General features: G+C 40.9%; 1 protein-coding gene and 1 pseudogene across 1 annotated transcript in view; one reads left to right on the top strand and one right to left on the bottom strand.

Annotated features, from left to right (window-relative positions):
• Nucleotides 1-11,626: 11,626 nt before the first annotated feature.
• LOC103068689 (sentrin-specific protease 2 pseudogene) lies at nucleotides 11,627-13,377 on the top strand (annotated as a pseudogene).
• A 10,372-nt stretch (nucleotides 13,378-23,749) lies between these two features.
• Nucleotides 23,750-26,076, bottom strand: part of HS3ST5 (heparan sulfate-glucosamine 3-sulfotransferase 5) — a 180,507-nt gene continuing 178,180 nt past the window's right edge. Inside the window, exon 4 of the mRNA XM_007469981.1 lies at nucleotides 23,750-25,493. Within this exon, the coding sequence (XP_007470043.1) occupies nucleotides 24,563-25,493 (931 nt within the window). The 3' untranslated portion in view covers nucleotides 23,750-24,562. The remainder of the gene's footprint in view (nucleotides 25,494-26,076) is intronic.

Here is a 26,076-nt window from a genome sequence, read left to right as displayed (position 1 = left end):
TTTTTTTCAGATGACAATATAACAAATACATATCAACAGAATTTCTGAAATTTCCTTTCTGAACCATAATGGATACACTTGTACCCCTCCTAGGGTACATTCTTCTCACTTTGGAAACCACTGATGAAATGTATATTAATGGTGTCTTCCCAGCTCTTTGCTAGCCTCGTATCCCACTTGAGTCTATACTCCAAATAGCCTAGGGTCAGATTTTTAAAGTGCATATCTAATTAAGGTATTCAAGGCTTGAAACTATTCACCTCCTCCCCACTTCCTTCCCCAGCTTTACAAGCCGCTTCCAGCCTACACTGCCAAGAAGGTATTCAAGGCTTGAAACTATTCACCTCCTCCCCACTTCCTTCCCCAGCTTTACAAGCCGCTTCCAGCCTACACTGCCAAGCTCTTCATTCCAGCCCTTCAAACCCAGCCCTTCCCTGCCAACCCCCCCCCCCCACCCCACCCCGGCTGTGCTTTAGTCATGCACTAAACTTTTGTTATCTTACTATAAGCCCTGACAATTTCCTTGCTTTTGCTCATTTGGCTTCCTTGCCTGGAAGGCACATTTGCAATTTGTCTGCGGGCAAATGCTTTTTCCTCTTTGCAACTCATCTTAAGAAACGTCTCTTCATTGGAATTTTTCCTTTTAACGGTGGGATTTTAACTGCCATCTTGTGCAAAAGGGCTCTGCCCTCAACCGCTGCCCCAGTTTCTGGTTCCAGCACCTTCTCAAAAGGTATGCTTGCAGCAGACAGTGATGGCTTTCAAATGACCAAATTCACCCTGAAACCAAGTCCCCCTAAAACCGAGCTCCTCTGCCGAGTTAATCTTTATCCAAAACATTATTCCCTCTCTTGTCCAACACATATTCACCTCAAGGTTGAAGAGTATCAAAGAAAAGGGGGGGAGATTGAAACCAAACAGAACCCTGTGGGGCTCTCCCAGGCACAAAAGTCTTTCCGTGTCTCCTCTTTCTTGTTTGTAGAAAAACGGCTTCAGCCTCCTAGACCTTCCCTGAGTTCCAAAGGGCAGATTAGAACAGTTACTAATTAGCGGGGTGAGGGAATGCAGAAACAAAGGAATGGCAGTCGCTGCCCCATCCCTGCACTAGTTTAGATTAAACTGTTCAGGAAAATAGTATTATTTTATCTGTTAGGCACCACAGGCATGGTCTACAGTCTAGAGCTTTAGAAGAAGTGATGAAGTATGGATAACCTAGAATTAAAAAAAGAATTTTGGCTTTAAAAACAAAACTGCAAATTGAAATTGGTAAATGTTTTAATTAAATGTCTGCAAACACTAAATTGTTGCCAACTAATCAAATGCAAATCAACTTCTAGAAAGTTGGGTATAAATTATATTTAATGTTGGATTTGGTTTCACTTAGGAATGTTTGATAGAAAGTGGGATGGGGTCTGCAAACTCAGTGCCTAGGCCTTAGGGACTATGAAGGTCTTAAAATAGCCTTTCTGGAAAAATTGGAAATTTGGGTTTTAGTGGGAAATATTCCCATTTTAAATGTTGGCAACTTATTTTGAATTTTTTAAAAAGTATGTAGGCTTTTGTGGAAACATGGGTGGACCTTGAGGGCATTATGCTAAGCCAGATAAGTCAGACAGACAGAGAAAGACAAATACTGTATGATATCACACCTATGTGGAATGTAAATAAAGCTGAACTCAAAGAAACAGAGAAGAGAATGACGGTTACCAGGGGCTGGAGGGTGGGAGGAACTGGAGAGATTTGGGTCAAAGGGTACAAACTTACAACCAGAAGATGAATAAGTTCTGGAGATCTAAGGCACAGCATAGTGATTATAGCCAACAATACTGTATTACATGCTTTAACGTTGTTAAGAGACTAGATTGTAGATGTTCTCACCACAAAAAAGAAATGATAATCACGTGACGTGACAAGGGTGTTAATTAACACGACAGTGGTAATCATATTGCAATATACTGAGTATAACTGTATCAGTATATAACAGGTTATACACCTTAAACTTGCACAACGTAATACGTCAATAATCTCTCGTAGAAATAAGCATGTAGGCCAAATAAAATCTGCTATGGACCAGAATGGGCCACTAGTGTGTGAATTTGGTTTGGCTGGCTTGGATTATGGAACTAGTCTTACTGATTTTTCAGTTTTCATTCTTTCAACATGTCTCATTCACAGATATCCCTTCAAACTTTCTAAATCATCAATCTCTTCATCTACAGGTTGGGTACAAATTGCTAAACCTGACATTCAAGAACTACAACATTTTGCTCTTAATCATCTTTCCAGATTTATTTTTCATGATATCTAGTACAAGAATCCTGCATTGTAATTCAAATAAGGCAAACCAGATGAATTCCAACTCTAGATTTTTGCTGACATATCTTCCTTACCCTGGATGTCTGTATTCCTCTTTATTTATCCAATTCTTCTAGTACTTTCAAACTCACTTCATGTCTGCATTCTCTGTGAATTTTTTCTTGACTTTTCCAGAGCAGTTACCTCTTTCTGTGGCATTTATTGTCCTGAGCATTCATTTGGAACGTAGTTTACGCCCCTTTGTTATTTCAATGCATGCTCTTCTGCATTTGGGTTTTGTCTCCTCAATAAATGTTTGGTGATGGTGCAAATCTAGAGTAGTGTATGATGCTTCCAAGTCAGGAAATAAAAGAGTTAACACACCCATCAAAGAACTTACTTTCTTAAGAAGTCACTTATGCCCTTGAATAAAATCCTGACACCTAAATGGAGAGTCAATACATTAAAAAGATCATTAACCCAGCTGTCTGGGAGCATTCCTACGACTGATGGAACTTTGGACCAAATTGGCCAGATGTTCTGTTCAAAGCCAAATGTATTTGTTTGGAGTGAAAGTCTGTGACAAGAAATACAAGACATTTATTTTTATTCAGAAGTTTCTAGATATATACTTTTGTCTGCTCATACCTTCTCCAGAGGGTGGTATGGATGAGATATAGCCCTGGTTTGTCAAGTTTTGTATTGGATTGAATTTTCATTTCTCAGCCATGGTTCTTAATATCATATTGGAACATGTTTTAAGGCAAGTTGTAATCTATTATTTATATTTAATAAAAACTACTCTTCAGTCCATAACAATTTCACATGTAGGGTACTGCCCCCCAAACCTTCTAAGAATATGAGGTTACGGAATCTTTCTATCTTGCATCTGAGCGTTAACACTGAGTGCTGACAGGGCCATTACTAGCATTTCTCTGACTTGGCCCTTTACGGCTTTTACTCTGAGTGTGAAATGCTCTCATACCCTTTGGGGCAATCTAATTATGATGTAGGCTTTTCCTTTTGTCCTCCTTGGCTCTAATATCTTCAAATGACAGCTCTTATTACCTCTGTTAGTGAGAGCGGACATATTTTCCTGCAACCAGGTTTGTTCGCCTTAATGAAGAGAAGCTTTGTCCCTTAGTATTCTCAATTGGTTTCTAAAAATAAAACCTGATACTTTCTTTAGGACAGAAGTTAAACCAGACAGTCCACAGTTTTCTGAATCTAGAGCATCCAGGGTCTTTATTACTGTTACCTAATTTCAGTTCCTCATGTATTTCTCCTGAATTCTTGACTGAGGTCATTCCAATTAAATCACCTTGGTGTTTAAAGTGCTGTGCTAAGAATTTGGCCAATCAGGACTCCTAAAAATAAGTTAACACTAATTCTGACGATTTGACCAGTAAGTGTTGATGCTGCATTCTTGTTCATTCTTTTGTTTTATGAGCAAATGAGCTTTGGGAGGGGCACAAAGATGGTTTCCACTGCCTGCTTTCAGGAACTGATGTACTTCTGATCCCCCAAAGAGCAGTTTGAAATAAAATCAGGCAGAGCACGTTGAAAGTAGCTAGCTTGTTTACTTCCTTCATTTCGAGTTAAACTGTTTTTCCTTAAACTGTTTTTCTTTTTCTTCCTCATCTTTAGTCTAATGGACCATCACCAAACTGGAGTTGAGTAGCATGCAGTGTGTTCACTGTCATCATCTTTCCATCAGCTCTTTGTCTGCTTTGGGCAAGTTTTCCAAAACAATTCAGTTTTGGCAGTTTCCACCTCATTTAAGTACATTTAAAAAGCTGTGAATTACTGCCCTGAAAAGTTTTCCAAACTTCCAAGTTCACCTGCCATTTAAAACTGCTGTTTTCCTCATTTTAACTTTTGTAACTCTTCCTTCTACAGGGATCTCTGAAGTTATTAAAAAAGAACTCCAGTAGCATGTGGCACTCTTTTACATCTGCCTTACCTTTGGTCTTGTACATTAGTAGAAGGAAAATCATTTCCTTTCAAACAATTGTTTCTTGCCTAAGCTGTGAGTTTTTCCAATGTTATTTTAACCAGTTTGCTTGCAGTGGGAAAATTTTTTTTCTAACATTCTATTTTTTATAGCATATGAAAATAGAGCAAAAAAATATGAGTTTGAGGTAAATATCGGGTAAATATCCTGATTAACAGATAAATCTCGTCAGTTCTTTTTACCAGAATGGATGCAATCTTCAGGCATATTTCATGCTGAAAATGTGTGAGGTGTGGTTCCAAGCACAAACTGCATTTCTGATGAAAGGAATAACCTCTGCATGAGCTATAGGATACACTGACTTAACAGAAAAGGCACTGAGGATAACTATGAATTCAGAACTGTGCTAAGCATTGTGGAGACATGATTTACACCAAGTTAGAGTACTAGTTGGAGGGACAAGACTTTGATGTGGACATTTAAATGACAAGACGAGATAACAAATCACAAGGAGTTACTAGGTAGGACTGGCAAGAGCTGTTTGTGAGTCATTGGGTGAAAATGGTCAGAGATGTCTCCACGGAAGAGTTGACAATAGAGCAGAGTTTTGTATGATGGGAGGACCCAAGTAGGCAAAAGGCAAGGAAGAGGGCCTCTTGGGTGGAAACAGTGGTGGGAGTGAGGTTCAGAGTCAAGAAGCAGAAGATGTGGCAGGTCCTGATGAGTACTATTGCTGTCAGCTAAGAGTAGGACCTAATTTTGAAAAAGCATTTGGGGCCACATCATGGAGGGCCTTGATTGGAAACCTAAGGAATCTGGAGTTTATCTTTAGAATAATGAGAAGTTATTGGATAAATTATTAATCTCTTTCTACTTCAGTTTACTGTAAAGTTAGGATACTAATCATTCCTATTGCGTAGGTTTGCTGTGAGACGAATTAATGCAAGTAAACCTTTAGAACAGTGCTTGTCACATAAGAAACAATCAATGAGAGTGATAATTATTTTAAATTATCGTTAGTGGCATTATTATTACTGATCAGGAAGGAGTATTATGAATATGCTTAATAGCAACCAATCCCCTCAGCATTGAACAGGAAATGTTCCTTGGACAATCATTCCTGGACTTCATCTTTAAATTATTAAATATCCCTTTGTCTATCTCTTAAAATAAATAAGTACATTAAATAAAATGGAAGATCTCTTGTCATCATCCATCATCAGGACGCTTTGCCCTGGGTTCTGCCCTGGTCCAGTAAATCTCATGCCCTTCCCAGTAGGACCAATGACACCTACACAGAATAGTTTTGAAGGATCACATCCAATTTATTTGAACCTTTGGTTTAATCCTGAAGAAGAAAGAGAAGAAGATGAGGTGTGTTGAGATATTCCTGTCCCAATCTGCTCTGTTATTCTATTTTATATCTTTTCCTCACTCCATCCCTCCACTATGTCCTCTATTTCAGTGTCCTAAACGCTTGTATATAAAAGCACATAACGAATGAGATGGGTACAGAGGAACAGTTCCCTGGCCCTTGCACCATGTTTCCTCTCCATCCCTGGGCTCCTATGATGTGTTACACATGTGCCAGGCTCTGGGCACATACCCACTTTCCTTTCTCTTTTCCATCTACTCTCTTACTGAGTGTCAGGAGAGAAATGAAGAGGAGGAGGAAATGAGAGCATCAGAGAAAGAACCAAGAAGGGTTATAACTGAAGATAGGGGACAGAAAAGCAAGAATCGTGAAGATAACAGGAAACACATTCGATGTCACATCAGGCTTCTGGGCTGCACACAGTTCTTTAGAGCTTCCTGTGTGGTCCCTGAAGCAAACATGAAGGGAAAAATAATATTGTAAATTTATGCTGTAATTAAAGGTAATATATTACATTTGTTCTAAGACCTAAAATAACTCTTCAATAAAGGCATATGAGGATAACTTAACCAACCAGCGACAGATAAAATGGTTTTACATAAGAGTGCCAGTATTTGCAATTAAATGTATTGTTGTCCAATGGAGTCAATTATGGTGTCTTTCTCCTGGTACGGCTGGTCACTCATGATTGTGAACAACTGCCTTTGATCCTTTTAGGTAGATTGTATAGTTGTTTAAATATTCCCTAGTAGTATCCATTAATTTTTCTGAATTATAAAATATATTTTTTTCTGTAAGCTCTTTCTTCTTTTTATTTTGGGGAAAATGTGTTATTAATTTTTAAAAGTTATTTTGTTCCCAGGGGCTTCCATTGTAACTTCTAGTGATGCTGTTTATGAGAAAGAAAACATTGCCATGTTATGGTGTAAAAAGAAATAATAACTCTGAACCACAAAAATTACAACAACTATAAAAAATGTTGTGAATTTGTTGAAAATGGTAGTTGAAATGTTATTGGATATATAGCTTGAGGTTCATGGTACAAAATATTGAATTGATTAAAAAGGAATTAGCTTTGTTGAGTTGGAATGACTTTAGGGAAAAGACAGGAAAATGAGAGGAGGGCTTGAGGTGATTCCCAGTGTTTCTGGGTAGAAGACTTCTTACTGGGTAATGGGTGCCCTACTGTGTTTCTCTACAAGACTCTACAGGTCAAGTCCTGCCTCACAATGGCAACTTGTTTAGCTTAATGGCGCTTTCTGTCACCAGACTCAGTGGCAGTGACCTCAAACACACATCAGTGTTCACAAAATCACTGAATTCAGAGGACTTTGGCTTAACTGGAACATAATCTACTCTCTTAAAGAATAAAACAGTTTAAAATCAAAATTTTGTTCTATGAGAGACAACGTGGGATAATATAATTTGGGGATTTGCAGGGTGGAGGTCACATAACCATAGGAGCTGTGTGGTTCCAGGTAGGTTATTTAACCTTTCTGAGATCCTTTTATTCATCAGTAAAACAATTACTATTTCAGAAAGTCACAGTGAAGATTAATGAAACAATAGAACTACAGTGACAATCATGGCCTCCGGTAGACAGTAAGTAATAATCAGTAGTGTGCTGCAGCTGGTCCTTATCAGCTCTCAAGGACTGATTGATCAATTATCAGAAATTTTGAGAGCCAGTTGTTAAACACAGTCATCGTTGAAAATTATATATATTTACAGTTTAAAAATTATATTAAAAACAAAGGAAATATATATATATTCATAACATCACTTTCTAATCAGTTTATTACATTTTATTATTATCTATGTTCTGAGCCTATTTGGATCTATTGTATCTATAGGATGAAAACACTGTATGATGGTATTCCACTGCACTTTTCTTCCCAACTCTGAATTCGGTGACTACATGGTGGTAACTTGAAATCATGGTGGGAATATTTGCACCTCAGATATTGGTGCAAATGAGAGCATCAGAGACATGAAGAGAGCTGGTTGTTAAATATTTACCACCACTGGTAACAAAAACCATTAGTTTTCTGCCCTTTAATGTATGTAAAGTGTCTGGCAGCATGTATGGCACATAGAATGTGCTGGTGAAACACAGGTCTCCATTGCTCCAATTTTTCTTTATTTTTTTGGCTACCCCACACGGCATGTGGGGTCTTAGTTGCCCCACCAGGGATCAAACCTGTGCCCCCTGTAGTGGTGGAAGCATGGAGTCTTAACCACTGGACTGCCAGGGAAGTCCCTCCATTGCTCTTAATTGGGAGTCAACTGACTCTTAGAAGTAGAAGGAGCCTTAGATATAATCTCATTCAATTCCCTTGGTAGACCAGAGGCAAAGTGGCCTGCCCAAGGTCATGGCTAATTAAGGACAACCCCAGAGACTCAAAGTCTTGTGTCTGACCTTGATGATTCCCAACTTCTCTCTCCTTCCTTCCATCAAAGCCAGAGTAATTAACACCCCCTGCAGGCTCTGTAACTGGGACATTGAGCAGGAGGAACTTAGGAGCTCTAGCCTGACATTTGGACTTCAGCCTAAATCCCAATTAGTCCTCATCCAGCTCTGTCCTGTGCTCCCATTTTGGTAACTCACCTTGGGCCTTACTCTGGGGTCTCAGTTTACTTCTTGGATTGCTGGCAGCTCTGCCAAGGGATCTCACTTGCTTCCTCTGCTGGGGTCCCTGTCTTGGGATATTGAGCTTCTATACTTAGGCCTTTGCCTTGTCCATGCCAGGCAACCTTCCTTTGTAGGGACAGCAAACCTGCCTGGAGCAGATCCTCGCTACTTGCTGTTACCCAGTATAAGTGGATTCAGGATTGCCTTCACACCTGGATTCACTGCTTCCAGACCTTTCCTTATGTCCTTGGTGTTAACTCTCATCTTCCTCGACAAGACCAAAGACATGGGACCCATGGTCACAATATTGCCACACTCGAGCTGCTAGCTCCCACATTTGGCCTGCTGGGCTGGGCTTCCTCCTCTCAGACCCTATCCCTGTGAGCAAATCTGCCTCTGGGTCATGTACCCTCCTAATCTCTGTTTTTCTGTGGTTGGCTAAGCCAGGGATGATCCTGTCACAAAACATGAAAAAAGTAAAACTACAAAGGGAAACTAGCTCTACCAGACATTAAACATACTATAAAGCCTCTATAACTAAAGCAGTATGGTACTGGCTCTTCAGAGAAGTGGGTCGTTCCAGAATTGAGGCAGGGAAAATGCAAGATGAACCCATACATAACATCTTGTGATCTTATTTAGTGGGGAACACTACAGTCTTTTTCACTAAGATCATGCACAGGTACGTTTCTCCCAAACCATCAAAGACCACATGGTCCACCTGCTCTGTAAATTATTCCAGGTCATATGTCCTCAAACTAAGGCCCACAGATCAAACCTGGTCCTCCGCCACCTGTTTTTATATATAAAGTTTAATTGGAACACAGTCACTCCCACTTGTTTCCTTATTGTTTATGGCTGCTTTCTGGCAGAGTTGAGTACACACAGCCCTCTGTATCCATGGATAGAGAACGCATGGATACATGCTGGGGTACAACTGTTCTACGCCATTTTATATAAGGGACTTGAGCATCCTTGGATTTTAGTTTCTGTGGGGATCCTGGAATCAATCCCCCGTGGATACTAAAGGATAACTGCAGTTGCAACACAGAGACCATATGGACCACATTGCCTAAAATGTTTACTATCATTTACTATCAACCCATTATAGAAAAAATGTGCTGACACATGTTCTAGAACATGGAATGGGAAGGAAAACTTCCTCACTTCTTTTATGAAACAAGTTTGACACTGATACATAAGCCAGTTAAAGATAGTACAAGGCAAGAGTACTGAAGACCAGTAACACTCATGAACACTGAGGTAAAAATACTAACTAGAATACAGTAAGCAAAATGTTTCCCTGTAACTTCTTTGGCATTGTCTTGAACGGAAATTTAGTAATTTGGTTCAGTGCCATATATGTCTATGTTATCACTGCCGGTGGTGGTTTGGGTTTTCTGAGGTCACTGTGCTTAGTGTTGTGGAACACAGACAAAGTCTAATTGATGCCCTCACTATGCCTATTGTCCATGGGGGAAATAAACACTGTAAATATTTCACACACAAGTGATGTTTATCAGGGTATAAATGGAGGGTGTAGGAGCAAGTACCAGGCCAAGGGGTTCAAGGAAGGCAGTTGCGTTGTTGTACATTGCATAGTACACCACTATGTCCATTTTGCCCATATGGAGTCTGGCACACATCTACAATGAATAGGAACCTTGGATTGTGCACTGCTATGCTCCTTGTGTCCAGCACTGAGCCTGGACTCTCGTTCCCTCCAGGTAAGCTCATTTCATTCTGCACTGTTGTGCTTCTTGGGTCCAGTACCGAGGCTGGCACTCAACCTCTGTGGGCAGGCACCTTGCATCATGCACTGTCAAGCTCTTTGTGCTCAAAGCTCAGCCTGCCCTCAGCTCCTTGGAGGTAGGTGTCTTGTGCACTGTTGTTTTCCATTTGCCCAGCATTGAATCTAAGTGCTCCTTGAGCGTAGGCATCTTGTACACTGGTTCATCCTTTGTGACAAGCAATGAGCTTAGGATAATTCCTTTCCTTGTACATTGTTCATCATGCCCACTTGTGAGCCTGGCACACAGCTCCTTGAGGGTAGGCATCTTGCATTGTGCACTGTCATGTTCCTTGTGCCTAGCATTGGGCCTGGCACATAGTCGTAAGTGGAATGATTCTCAATTGAGCCATGAAGGGTCAGCAGAGGTTACCCAGGTAAACACAGAACAGAGGATTCTGGGTAAAGGAAGTAGCCTGAAAAAGGCAGGAATGTAAGTGTTGAGATGTGTTTATACACCTTTTCTTCCTACTGCCTATTTTTTCCCTTCTGGTTTTTGGCCACCTCCAGCAAATGGGTCATGGAGACACATTTCTGGCAACCTGCCAAGACCTCTGCTTCCTGTTGGGGCCACGTGTTTGGGGCCTCAGTTCCACTCACAGTAGGACGTGCATCCTGCTAATTTGCAGTGAGATAAGTAAGACCCTAGTAACTTTCTTGGAGATGATGTGTTAGGCTCAAGAATAAGCAGAACAAGCAGCAACTTACTTGAACTTACTTTCACCTTTTCCTCCTATTCAACCTGGAGAGAGATTTTTGTTATTTCATGGTTTTCTGATGAAAGATGTCTCGGGTGGGAAAATCTTCAGCAACTCTGAGAGTGTCAGAAATTTTCAAAGTGGAGGGAGAACATGCTTTGAAAGTTGAGTTAAAATGCTTCTCTCTTCTGAATGCCTTTCACAGCCTCGGGTCTGGTCTTTTCGATCTGGCTTTTGAAGTTCTGTTATCTTTCAAGCTTAATTCCTCTTGGAGTGTGACCAACTTACTAGAGAAGCTATGTTTTTCAAAAGGAATGTTGAAACCAGAGCATTTCCATGGGAATATGGGTTAGTGTTCCTGTACTTTTTCTCCCTGCTAGCACTCTCCCTCCTAGCACTCGCCCTGCTCGAAAGAAAGTGCATTCTCCTGCAGGCCTGTGGATCCCACGCTATTGTTTCTCAACCAAATTGACTAGGACAAGCAAAGTGAATACGCTAAAGGGACACCCCCTCCATCCTGCTGATCCTGTTGTGCCTGAGTTTAGGTCCAGGAGTCTGAGATTGCTGTCTCTCATAGGTCGAGGGGCCTACCACCATTTTCTGAGGTTTTGGGTGTATTAACAAAATATGTCAAAAAATACTTTTTGGAAAACTAGGGTAACCAGTTAGGATACCCTATGAAAACTGAAGCAATGAGGTTGTGCTCCTCTGGCGGTACATGGGTGCAAGTTATCCAAACCAAGGGCAGAAATCTCACTATCTTTGTACTCCGTGTGATTTTGGGATTCTCTTCTGGGCCTCCAGTGAAGAGTTCCTAGGTCTGAGAATGGCTCCGGCAGTCGTGGATTTGGGGTTAAGGATAATCCCACTCCTTGGTCAGTGGATGGGCAGTGGTCCATGCCTCTACTGTGGACGACAGGACATCGAAGGCACCAACTGGCAGACGAGACCCAGGCAGAAGTGACTCACTCTGTTTTCTACAGTGGACACTGATGAAATACCAGCCAAAAGACCGAGATTAGATTGCTTTATTCACCGGGTGAAAAACAGTCTCTACAATGCTGCCAGCTTATTTGGATTCCCATTCCAGCTGACCACAAAGCCCGTGGTAACTTCTGCTTGTAACGGAACATGGAATGTGGTTCCTTCAGGAAAGGTATTTTCGAACTCTTCATCTTCTGAACTGACAGGTTCTGGATCCTGGAACAACATGCTGAAACTGGGTAATTAATCTCCTAATGGAATAAGTGACCATCGAAAGATCAGAGTGACAGTAACTCAAGATCAGCCATGCAGAGTCCTGCCTTCCTTTGGTTTTACTTTGAGCTCAGAAGCCTGTAATAGAAGACCAAGTGGCCGGCGCCATAGCAAAGGCAATCTGGAGAGTTCCTGAACGTGGAAGTCTCAGGAACAGGTTGTAACAGAGATGATTTCTGAAGAGGGTGGCAAGGGTCTGAGGCGTCCCCACTGTACTGTGGAGGAGGGTGTTCAAAAGGAGGAAAGAGAGAAATACCGAAGGTTATTAGAGTGACTTAAAGAAGGTGGTCATGGAAACTCTGTTCCTCCTGTAACTTCAACTCATCATAGTTTTCAAAGAAGTCAGATGGACACATTAAAGACCAAAGGCTGGGGGCAGGAGCAAAGTCATGGAGTCAAAACAACTCAGTTTGTTCCAGAACAATATAGAGTTGTTGAAACAAGGGGACCTCTATGGGCAGTGAGAAGCGAAAAGAGGTGTTCAAAGGGGAAAATTTCTGATACAGAGAAGACAGTTGGAATCAGACTTGAAAATGAAGGTAGGAGGGGACTCCAGCTGGAACCTGACGTATCTGAAGAAGTGTCAGGCCCACTCCGCCTGGGCAGTGGAAACAATGGCTTACTCAGGAGGAAGATGTCAATACTTGAGACAAAAGAAAAAAATTGCTCAAGCAAAGAGAGGAATAAAAGGACGTATGATCTTCTTGAACTTAAGAGGACATGGAAAAGGAAATCAGTAATGCTCTAGGCCATGGCCCACAGGATGAGATCCTAAGTAGTGCTTTCAAATTACGAATCACTCGAGGAGATATCCAGACCTTGAAGAACTATCACGGGCTCAATGACGAAGTCATTAATTTTTACATGAATCTCCTGGTGGAAAGAAATAAAAAACAAGGGTATCTAGCACTTTATGCATTCAGTACTTCCTTCTATTCAAAATTAAAGTCTGGGGGTTAGCAAGCAGTGAAAAGATGGACCAAAGGGGTCAGTCTCTTTGAACAGGAACTTAATCTGGTGCCTATTCATAGGAAGGTACATTGGAGCCTGGTAGTGACAGACCTAAGGAAAACGTGTCTTAAATATCTGGATTCTATGGGACAAAAGGGCCACAGGATCTGTGAGATTCTCCTTCAGTATTTACAGGATGAAAGTAAGAGCAAAAGAAATATTGACCTGAATGTTTTAGAGTGGACCCACTACCACATGAAGGCACATGAGATTCCTCAACAGTTGAATGGGAATGATTGTGGAATGTTTACTTGTAAATATGCAGATTATATCTCTAGGGACAAACCCATCACATTTACTCAGCACCAGATGCCTCTGTTCCAGAAGAAGATGGTGTGGGAAATCCTTTATCAGCAGTTGCTGTGAGAATGCCCTGCCGCGGTCCCTCCAGCTGCTGTGGTTCTTTCACGGATGGACGTTTCCCTATACCTCATGCATTGTGGGTTAAAAAGTCCCTGCATCACCTCTGTTCCCTCACAGGTACTGAGCTGTCAGAAGTGCATGAAGGCCCCTCTCTGCACCCTAGTCCTGACTTGGAGTGCGGAGGGCTGCTTGCAGCCCTGTTTATAGCAACCCTGTTTATAGCAACCCTGTTTATGAGGCCGTGCCTGCTCAGAGCCCTGGACTCTCTACCCACACAAGAACAAACACTAATTAACACTCTTTTTAAAAGATATTTTTTCCCTATGAATGTGGGAAACGAAGGATTTATTCTACTTTATTCTTCTGTGTGTTTGTTCACGTGTATTCATTCTCTTACTCATTTGCAAACATAATGGTCAGTGGCTGTTTTCTGCTGCTCTTTTATTTATTTATTTAAAAAAATTTTTTTGGCGGTATGCGGGCCTCTCACTGTTGTGGCCTCTCCCGTTGCAGAGCACAGGCTCCGGACGCGCAGGCTCAGTGGCCATGGCTCACGGGCCCAGCCACTCCGCGGCATGTGGGATCTTCCCGGACCGGGGCACGAACCTGCGTCCCCTGCATCGGCAGGCGGACTCTCAACCACTGCGCCACCAGGGAAGCCCTTCTGCGGCTCTTTTAAAGTTATTTAAATAAATAAATAGTTATAATATTTTCATTTGAAAAAATTTTTTTTTACTTATTTACTATGGTACAAAGTGTGAGTCTGTGGCCTTCAAGGGAAAGGGAAATGTCAATGACAATACTTGTCCTATAGTTGCTTACAGTGAGAAGAAATGTTAAACAAAGACACCATTCTCTCTCTCTCTGTTTTTAATTTCCTGGCCCCACGGCATGTGGGATCTTAGTTTCCCGACCAGGGATAGAACCTGTGCCCCCTGCATTGGAAGCACGGTGTCTCAACCACTGCACTGCCAGTGAAGTCCCAAAGACACCATTCTCTTAATGATGCTGCGCTTACTAAGACAATAAAGTCAACACCTACATTTTAGAATAGAGAATGGTTCTCCACCTGGGCTGCTTATCTGCAACCTGAGGGGTAGGAACTGGCAGAAACATTTCTTTTGAGTCTCTGCCAGAATTAGCTGTGAGATATGAAATAAGCAGCCCAGTGGGTAGATGTTAACCATATTACCATCCTGCCCTGACAGGTGTAATTCTATTGACAGGTGGGTACTCAGGTCAAGACTTTTCATGTATTCACAGCTGCTGCCTCTTCACTTGCTGAATTTTCCAAAATCATTCATGCAACAAAGTATGTTCCTAAAAGATTTGCCTGTGTCTATATGTTGTCACCATTCAACTGAGACACAAGAATCAACTAGATTCAGGGAATGACAATTTCAATTTGCAGGGACTTCCACTATTAGAGTAGAAATAAGTAGATCATCCATGGTCTGGTTGTTTTATTTGGACATATGGAGCCTTCATCAAATAATTAGCTTTAATCATTCTTTAATTAACATCTAATAATGATTTCCTAAATGTGTCAAAACGAATAAAAGTGGGTGTTTGTTCTACTCTGTGACTGGAGAGTTATTGTGTAAATGAAGATTCCTGTTTTTTTCTATTGTCTTTGTGGCCTATGAACGGTCTACTTCTCTTTGAGTCCACCGTATTGTGTCTGCACGTTCTCAGGCTAAGATGTGTTAACAGGAAAAAGAGGTAGAAGTGTAATTAAAGACGACAGCAATGAGCTGTATGTACTTCTATACCATTAGTGAACTAAGCTGTTCACCTTTAACCCTGTAAAACCCTAAACAGTGATATTCAGAGCATGGTTCACTGTGATGAAAGTGGCAATTAGTTTATCGTTTCGGTCATTATTTTTGAAATTCACAATTTTACTTTATGCTAAATTAAGTGTAAAATTTAACAGTTCAATAGAGAAAATTTAGAGATCCATGTCATTGAGGGGCCAGGACTCATATAAATAGCAGTTGACATCTGCTGCGTCACTGTCATATATTATGAGACATAAAGGAGAGAAGTGATTTAAACTGTCATGCTGGTTCCTGGCATGAAAAGGTCTTTGAAGTGTAGAGTCTGAAGCTAGCCCTTGGTTCTTAGCATCTGTATCTTACAATGCATTAAAAGTATAATGGGCATTCAGGAGCCCAGCAAAAGCCTGCATTATGTCCATTGCTGGGGAACATGTCTGGCTGTATGGTGGGTTGGCCAGCAGAGATCTATTTGCATAAAGGAGCTTAGAATCTCCCAGGCAGAGGCCCCATTCTAAGGGAAGAAAGAGACAGGCAGACAAGCTTAATCCAGAAGTAAAGTCTCCATCATCATAAGGAAAAAGTCATTCATCTGTTCGATCCACAAAGGTTTATTGAACACCTATTATGAGATTCTGAGTTTACCATGGTGTCTGTTACTCAGATTTGTCTTCCACTCTAGCCTGGCCTTATGGAGAGGGTGGATTCTGAACACAGAGTGGAAGGGGCACCTTTTTTGGTATCTACATAGGATGGCTTTTGTACTTTTTAAAAGGGAGTATAACATAAGGAGAGACAGGATCTCCCCCCGGCCCCGCCCCTTCAACACACACACACCTCGCATACCCATACATACCTTGCCATAGGTCTTTGGGGAAGTGGAGACGGTGGCAATGCCAGCTGGGAAGCCACAGTGCCCAGCAGGGTTGGCTGCAGTACTGACACACAGCCATTCCTGATGGTGCCCTGTGGTGCTGGCTGGCTGTGTGTCAGCAGAGCTAAGGCGCTGTTGAGGGTCCCTGAATGCTCTGAGAGCACATTGCAGGGGCCAGTGCCCATGTTGGGCATGAGTCAGCCAAAGAGATGGAGAAAGAAGTAATTTCACATAAAGAGTTGTTAAGTTTTCTCCAAATATTTCAAAGATATTGTTTGAAGGAGAAATTGGAAAGACTGAAGTAACTTTTCTTGAGGACAATCACATAGTCACCAATTTGACCAATTTCAACAAACTCTATCCAAATTAAGGGTTTGTGTAACTGAAGTCAGCTGGTCATTCTGTGGGTATAAACACAGATAATGCTCACTGGGTGTCTGGTCCCTTTGCAGTCTTTCCCATGCAGAGCACTGGGGCTATTCTGTCATGATGATTCTGGCCCCTCACCTCAAAAAACTTTTGTTTTCAGTTCTGTTTCCCAGAGAGAGTTATCAATGCCATGCTCTCAGAGTTTTAGGCTTGGAGGTCTGTACTTACTAATTTCACGCAATTTAAAATTAGTGCCTCAAGCACAATAGATGCAGATAATAATACTAAGTAAACACACTGTTCTTAAATTTATCTTTAAATTTAAAAGTAATGAAAAATAGGGCCTCCCTGGTGGTGCAGTGGTTAAGAATCCGCCTGCCAATGCAGGGGACACGGGCTCGATCTCTGGTCCGGGAAGATCCCACATGCCACGGAGCAACTAAGCCCGTGCGCCACAACTACTGAGCCTGTGTTCTGGGGCCTGCGAGCTACAACTACTGAAGCCCACGTGCCTAGAGCCCGTGCTCCGCAACTAGAGAAGCCACCGCAATCAGAAGCCCGTGCACCGCAAGGAAGAGTAGCCCCTGCTCGCCGCAGCTAGAGAAAGCCCACGCGCAGCAACGAAGACCCAAGGCGGCCAAAAATAAATAAATAAATAATGAAAAATAACTCAGAATCTAGTAGTAGGTGTTCAATTAACCTTTGTGGATTGAATGAATGAATCGCTCTTTCGTTGTTAATTATACTGTTACCATATAATTATTTTCATTATTAATATTAATGAATTATTACTGTGCTTTCAGAGAAACCTGATACAATTCCAAGGCGGAAGACTTGTGATGATCAAGCTCAAGAGTAATGTGATAATCACATGAGGATGAGACACTGTTACAGAATATTGTCAAGAACCACACACACGCATGCACGCACATACACACGTGTCCACATGCACAGCACACAATGGTGGCAGGTATAATATTTTCCATGTGAGCACCTTCAAAATCCTTGAATTAGCAAGACAAACAAACATATATTTTTTACCACTGAAACTTATACTATATGTAATGACACTTTAATTAGGCAAATTGTATTCTTTTATCAAAATATTTGTTTCCAGATCGGTTAATGTGCTTCTGAAATATTAATTTATTGAATTTTTCTTTTCTTTATGCGCACTCACTGTGTTTGGCTGGACTGTGACACCTTTGGAATGTAATTTTTAGAAGGCAGCTGTGCAAATTTGACAGATAATCACTAACAAAAGAATGGTTTTGATTAGTCCCGTAATGAACTATTATAATTAGCTTCTTTCAACAAGCTTACGAATACAAATATGTCCATAAATATTACATGTGCACTAAATGTGTGTACATTTTAATTTTAATGCTAATTCATATTTTTATACAGACTCAATACACGTTACCATTCAAGGTTGATTAAGTACAAGAGGGTTGAAATGCAGCCAATAAAACAAGATTAGAAAGAGATTAGAAACAAATTTTAATTAGAAAATTGCCACCTCAAATCCTTTTAGGAAGTAGGTAGACATAAATAATAAATAGAAACATTTAGAGACTTTTCTTGACAAGTGGCTGGAATTCTGGAGGGCTGTATTCTAGTCACACCTCTAACTCTGGCTTTCCTAGTGACCTTTAGTAATTGTTTGGTAAATCTTTCAGAAGCTAGGAACATATTAGGTGATCAATAAATGCCTCTGAATTTCATTAAGGTCAGGAGAAAGAATCTCAGGTTGTTTTCCTCACAGGACAATTTCCAAGGCCATCTGGAAGAGATCCTGGGACCAAACTAAAATAAGGCTCCTGGCTCTGATCTTTGGAGACCAGATATTTTGGATCGAGGCTAGATTTTATGGACTTGTAAGAAGACCGAAAATGTTTTAGTTTTTCAGCGTGAAGACCGAAAATGTTTTAGTTTTTCAGCGTGAAAACCAAAATGTTAAAGATAGTTTTAAACGTCACATAATCTAGACCTTGCCGTAAAGTTATCTGCAATTTACCACTAAACTGTTTCTTACCCGTTGGGCTTCAGTGGAGTTGTCCCAGAAGAAATGAGACTTGCTCTGTGTTTCAATGACCAGGGAATTATCTCCTTGAGGGTCACTCTGCCTGCATTCACCTTTGGGAACTTGCAGGGACGCCACCCTTCAGGTCCTATGCTTCGGGACTTCTGCTTGCTTTGCTTGGAGATGCCCTTTGTGACTGACGGCTATTGCCCCCTCACCCTGTGACGCTGGAGGAGGATAAGCTGATTAAACACACCAGCACTTGGTGAGTGCTCTGTTTCCCCTGATTTCTTGCACTCATTTTCTAAGGCTCCTGGAACAACTTAACCACAAACTTAGCGGCTTAAAACAACAAAAACTTATTCTTTCACATTTCTGTACATTTAAAAGTCCAACACAAGTTTCCCTGGGCTAAAATTAAGGTGTTGGCAGGGCTATGTTTCCTTCTGGAGGATCCAGGTAAAACTATTTCCTTGCTTTTTCCAGCTTCTTAAAGTTGCCTATATTCCTTGGCTTGTGGCCACCTCTCTCCATCTTCAAAGCCAGCAATGCTGCATCTCTCTGAAGGTCTCCAAAGTCTAAACCCATTTTTCCATTATCAACATCTCTCTGACTGTCCCCTTTTCTCTCTCTCTCTCCTACCTTTAAGGACGCTGTGGTTACACTGGGCCCACCCAGATAATCCAGGAAGCTCTCCCCATCTCGAAGTCCTTCATTTCATCACATCTACAAAGTCCCTTTTGCCATGTAACGTTAACATATTCACAGGTTCCTGAGGTTAGGATGTATATGTCTTTGGAAGGAGGGCATTATTCTGCCTATCACCCTTCTTATTATCATTATGTTTCTTCAGGACCGGAGGAAGATAAAGTTGTTTTGTGAATGATTACTATAATTGTTATAACTTTCACTATGATAGAATCACGGTTGAGAGATGTGGTCCATATTTGCAGAAATGGCCACGATAATTTTCTGTCCTATACACACTTTGGTGTCATCCTCTCTCACGCTGACTATGGGCTTGACCAGGATGCAAACAGGTGCTTGAAGAATGCTTGCACGTTGGGATTTGCCATCTCTTGCTATTCTTTACACCCCTCTGACTACCATGAAGACACCCGAGTGAGTCTACCAAGAGGTGAGACACATGTAACCCAGGCACCTTTGTCATTGAGCCAGTAGTCAGTATTGGCCAGTAGCACCAATCAATCAGCAGCACGGCCATCAACATTTAAGAGTGATCACCTTAGATCATCCAGTCACCAGCTGACCTTCCTGAAACCACAGGTGCATGAGGAAGGCCAGCAGTGTGGACCCAAGCTGGACCAGACCAGAAGGACTGCCCAGATAAGAAACAGAATCCTGAGCTAATTAGGATGTTTTGAGGGTGGTCTGTTATGCAACAAAAGCTAATTAATGCAGGAAGTGACAGGCAAAATGGAAGCCAAAGCCAAGAATAAGGTTGAATAGAAAGAAAATTCAGTTACAAGGGAAAAGTGAAAAAGAATATCCCTTAAAGACAAACCATAGATATGAAACTTTTGGGAGAGATTCTATGCACAGGAACAGCTAAGTACATTGAGACTAACCCCTCTTTCCTCTCCACCTTCATGCCCTCAACTCCGTGACATTCACTGTCAAAAGCATGCTCCAGTAATCATTTTCATCTGATGGTATGATGTTATCTTGAAAGAGCTTAAACATCCCCTAATCTCATGCTCCTATTTTATTTAATAGAAAGCTCAAGCCCAAAGAGATGAACTGACTTGCCCATTTCACTTACATTTAGCTTATATTTCCTTTGTGTTCAATGAAACAAATATATTTCCTAAACACTTTTGAAAACGCTACGGTACTTTACTTGCAGGAGAATGTTGTGTTCAGTTTCCTTCTTTTTCCTGTATCTCCCGATATAAGTCTCAGGATGGGTGGACCTATAGCCAGAAGCTTGGTGGCAAGGAGAGAGTATGACTCTTCCATGGTCAGCATACCCAGAGAACTGTCTTTGAAAGGACACCTTTGCCTCATTCCTGGAAAAAATGAGCCAGAGATGGAGGATGTCATCCACGTGGCCTTACCAAAGAAACAGGCAGTTTTGCAGTTGGTCTTAAAGATTGCTCTCTGGTGCCGTTAAAGAAAAGGTAATGTAAAGCAAAGCTGTGTGCATTTAGAAAGGTTGGAGGTGAGCCAGCTCTTTGAAATGATGTTACCAATCTTCTGGGAGCAACTCACCTTCTTGGTGGACTGTTTTTAAAGGGGGATGACATGTATGTTTAGAAACAATGAACCCTTTCACCAACAGCTCCCTAAGACCTGGTAGACTGATATGGTTCACAAATTCAGACGTGATGGAACTAGCCCGATGAGGTACCAAGCATGCTGCTGCCTCCTTGATATGATTGAAAGGCTATTGCTTTTCGACTGAGCTGACTCTAAATAACAGACACTTGTTCTTAGAATACCAATCAGGTGCTTTCTGTGGGAAATGCATATTGCTCTCAGTTCAATTCTGCCTTTTCAATGCACCAATCCACTTCTAATCATTATGAAATAGCACTCTTATTCCCTAAAGCTAAGATAAAATGTAATTGGAAATAAATCTTTAAAAGCATAAAACATAAAGAAATTGTTCTTGTAAGATGTATCATAAGGTATAATTTATTAGGACCTTACCAAATGATCATATTTCGGCCAAAATTTCATCCTTGCACTAGCTGTAAAAGAAAGGTTTGCTATAAAAATTCATAAACAGATACTAGGGGGCCTGAGTAACCTACTTAAGAGGACAGACTGTTTTGAAATACTTGAAGTAACAAGTATTTGGGGCTGCACTTGTCCTTGGTTCTTACCTTCCCTAGCAGCATCCCAGGAGTTTTTCACTGGTCCTGGAGCTTGTCCTCCAGCAGGGCCCTTGTTCCAGGGGCAGCACCTCAAGCAGTGTTCTCACAAGGCTCCATCAGCTTTAGTGGAAACTGTTCTGGCAATTGCTGGTCCATCAACATAAAAGGTACCAAATCTAAGATCAGATGTGATTACAATGGATTTACATGCCTTTGCTTTATTACATATCACCTGAAGACCCTGATGTCTTAGATTTTTTCCTATACTACAGTGTAATTAGTGGGAAAAATTAATACCTTCATCAGTTGAAGGTTTTTGTGAGGTGATTTCAGGTGACTACAAGATGGACTTGGAATCTGATGTCTGTCTATGGGTTTGCATGTCTCCTTTTCTCTCTGTTCCCTAATCTCTCTCACTCCCTTGGGACTCCTGTTCCTGTTTGTACAATTATAATTGGAATTCCCTGGCTTCCAAAATGGTGTAGTTTCAGCTTTCCAATCCAGCAGAAACCTCACCATTGCTTAAACAGTTTTTTACTCTTTGCAGCTTGAACTGTTTCACAAAACCGTATGGTGCCACCAAGCCTCTGGAAGAAATGCAAAGTTTTCATGACGTAAAAGGAATAACTTACTAAAGAGAATCCTAGTGGATCTATTGTGATGAGCTGTAGATTTCTCTAGAGGTCGGTTACCTGTTTGATGACAACAGGAAACATTTTCTAAACAAGGAGGTTTGAAACCTCCAGTGGAGTGTGCTATTAAGGTCACAGGATTTTTATTTCTACCTAGCTCAATCAGCAGTGGCTGTGACTGTTTATTTGTTTTGTTTTCTGTTTGTTTTTTTTTCAGTGAAATGAAACCTGCCTCTAAAAACATCCTCCTAGGCCAGGCCTCCTGTTTTAGGTATCTGTGAGGAGGCCCCAAGGTTTAAAACAACTCTCAAACTTATTTAACAACTGGAAACTGCAACACTTTTTTTTCCTGCATGTGATGAAGAAATACTTGCTTACTGAGCTAAAAGTAACAAATTATAAAAGACAGCACAAGTCAACTAGAATCTAAGAATCAACTCTGATATATACTCTCGGTAGCAGCAGCAAAGTTGAAGAAAAATTTGGACTATAAAAGATTATCATTGAAAAATTTCTATTCATTACTTTTAAAAATTTCTCTATGAGTCTAGGAAAAGATTGCTATTTTTCAGTTTTACTGGTGGAATACCTAGGCTGAGTTTTTGAAACGTCAGTGTTCCAGTCGAGCATACTTTGACAGTTACTGGTATAAAACTGTACTAGCTGTAGAGTGCTCTAGGAAGATTTATAATAAAATTAATGATAATGTGTTGATTATGTCCTTGAGTGTAGTATTCAAACAGTTTACTCTGACGGTTAGCTGAGAGTTGAGGCATAGAGAAGTCTGATGCTAAGTTCCTTATGTTTGATTTCCTTCACTGCTTAAAGGAGAGTGATTGACATTTAGACCCAAGACTCTCACTCCAGACTCACTGTGCAGTCAGTGAGAAGCTGGCCTCTCAGCATGTGCTGGTGTCATGCCTGTTCCATGCTGAGAAAACAGCACCAATGCTAATTGAAACGGTAGAGATGATTACCAAGGCTGAAGCTTGAGAAGCAACATATACCGACAATGAAGGGCAAAGGGCTATTTATTTAGAAAAGTTCACCATCAATCACTGGACAGGATGAACAACTCATGGAGAAAATCAACACTTAGTACAATCAAAAGGGCATCCACTGTTATTTGCTAGGCACTCTCAATGTGAACAAAACTCCCTTAAACATCTTCCACTGGATAAGCAACCGTGATTGTGAAAAATCCATCTTATTATTATTTTTTCTGTTGATACCTCTTTCCAAGGTTTTCCAAATAATATTTAAGCATCTGTAAATGCAGAACAGTACAGGCTATCTGATGTTAGCAAGCACCCAATTTAGCATTAATTTCTCTGGATGGAGATCTGAGCCATATGTTTATGTTAGTAATAGCAACACTACGTAATTTGATCATTCCTGAGCAGGCTGATGTAGTTTCATCTCAAAGAGGGAGTTCTGAGAGTTTGCGGAAGCATCAGCAGCTTTCAGTACAGAGGCTACACAAGTTTTCTAATCTTATTTTATTTAATTTCTCTATTGGTCTGACTTTGATTAGAGGTTCACATGAAGCTGTGATTCTTCTATGCCTTGATTATATTAAAGTATTTCTTGTCTGTCTCCTAGCACCAGGAGCAACTGCAAGTAAGTTAATTGTTACAAGGTTGTAGCAGAGGAGCACAAGTGCTCTTTGAGGTGGCTGTTATACTAGATTTCCAGATGGTTGAGATATCTTTAAAAATATATCCAACCTTGCTTCATATCACAGGGGTACAGAAATCCAACGGAGAAGTGCATCTTTCCAAGTGCTCTCACGTGCACATAAACAGCTTTGACTTTGGGAGCCAGCAAGGGGCACATAAAACAAAATGAGTAAAAAAAAATTGCACATAGAGTAATTTTAATCCATTCCATTTTTTAAATACCACAATAAATTTAATTTTCACAATAAATTAAATAGCCATATTCAGTTTACAAAATAGAATTACTTAGTGTGAAACCAGTATTTACAACTATATACACTATGTACATGGCATTTCTCTTTGTTGACATAGAACACGGAAGTAAAAGGACTTGACTTTCCGATGTGTGATTGACATGCTACAAGTGACACCATGGTCCATATGAGAAAACGATAGTGCAAAATCACCACAGGAACTTTGGAACGATGTCAATTTTATGAGATAAGACATTTTTTTAAATAATAAGAAAATAGTATTTTCCGTTTTCATGGCATCAATTCAGCATCTGAATTAAAGAGTCAGCTTTCCCTTAGAAAAGAATGCATAACCGAATCCTCTACTTCCTGAAACTTCACAGCCATTGGTACATTTTCACATGTTAATCTTTTGGCTTAAATCTATGAAAACGGCAGGCGACAAATTCTGACTCAAAGGAAGACTAACTCTTTGAGAATAGCTGAAGTCACTTTCCCCCAGTACCACCACCTCTTCTTTTTGTAAATAGCATAAAGGATGCAACTATGTAGACAGCAAATTGGTTTGTTTTTTGTTTTTGTTTTTGTAAATTTTCAGTAGAAAAAGAGCTGATCTTATATTTGGTCACATACTGCGTATGCACAAGTATACATGGAAAAATGACTTGGACAGTTGTGTCTATAGGAAAAGTGCATATTTTAATCCAGACGAGACATTGTGTGTCCCCAGGCACAACACATAGTGTTGTATGACATTATTTTAGGGCCAGTTCAATGTCCTCCCAGTGATCTGGTAAAATTTTTGATTGAAAGGGTGAAAGAATTTGCGCAATTTGGTAATGACAGAGGGGTCCACCTCTGGATGAATGCGCCCCTTGCTGCCCGCCAGGCACTTATTAAAGATAATGTTAAATCGCAAGCAGTAAAACCCTCTGGTAGCATTGAAATACAAATTGTATTGACTTATCCTCGGGGGAAGATTTAGGAACTTCTCCACGAGCTGAAGTTCTGGCAGGGGTTCCGTGATGAGGCGATCTCCATCGACGATGTGAAATTGCTCAATTGGAAAGTACTTTAACCACCGTTCCAGATGTTTGGTGTAGATGCTGGTTCTTACTGCCTTGTATTTTGTGTTCACTTCGCAGGTATTAGGGTCTATAGCCAGCTTCTCAAACTTGTAATAGGTTTTATTCTTCCTCTCCTTCCCCTCTAGCACCTGAGTGTAATCAGAAATAGCTCTTGTGGTTGGCTCCCTGACAATGATCAACAACTTGATAGATGAGTTCATTTTGTAAATCCTTTCTGGAACTTCCTCCGTGATAAAATATGCTGGGCTCTTTTCAATTGTGATTTGCTGAGGGTAGGAAAAAGGCATCTTTTTCCTATACCACTCAATACCCTTGGCATAATTCTCATCATTGTCAAAAAAGTGGATTTCTTGAGAGGCTTTGACCACTGCTGGATGGAGGTTCAGCATCTCAAGCAGGGCCCTGGTGCCTCCTTTCCTCACCCCGATGATAATGGCCTTGGGGAGCTGCTGGACCAGGTCGTGAAGGCGTACCTGCTCCTTGGAAGAGTTGCCCTTCCGAAACTCGTGCAGCAAGCCACGCTTAAACTGCAGGGCGCGCAGGGGGAATTCAGCCTGACCACGGGCTCCGAACCGGCCTTCGATGGGGCAAATGGGTTGTAGCCTGTAAGCAACAGAGAGATGCTCTAAGGAGCTCACTGCAACTGATTTCTCATTTCTCTGGTTCCCCAGTGAGAGTAAGACTTTAAATGCATAAATAAAACCACTGTTCTCCGCCTACTGCAATCCACAATGAACATATGTTTGGGAAATTTTCTTTTAAGCAACTCTGTATTAAATGAAGCACACATAATTGATGGAATATTTTTATTAGTGTTTCTTAAAATTCTTATTCACCAAGCTCTTAATTGACTATAGCGTGTACTGACGTTCACAGTACAGGACAGACAAGTGACACCAACCACACTAATAGCCTTTTAGCAGCCCACCAGTTAACATCATTTAGAAAATACGAAAGACGGAAGATTAGAATCTTCAGTTGGGAGGCTAAAGGGCAGCTAGGAGGCCACGTCCTGTGGGTTTCATGTGGTATTATTTTCTTGCAGCTCAGCTGCACTCATATGACTCTGAAAAATCTTTGAGATATAATCTGAAAAGAGGTCTCAGTCTCTGCCCTCGGCTATTTGCGTCATCAACCTGCAAAATTCCAATCTTGGCACTTGCTGAACTTTCCATTATATGAGAAT

The sequence above is a fragment of the Lipotes vexillifer genome, unplaced genomic scaffold (assembly GCF_000442215.2).
Source record: "Lipotes vexillifer unplaced genomic scaffold, Lipotes_vexillifer_v1.1 scaffold26, whole genome shotgun sequence".
NCBI classification, from domain to species: domain Eukaryota; kingdom Metazoa; phylum Chordata; class Mammalia; order Artiodactyla; family Lipotidae; genus Lipotes; species Lipotes vexillifer.
The sequence above is the reverse complement of the archived record's forward strand: the minus strand, read 5'-3'. Positions and strand labels throughout refer to the sequence as shown.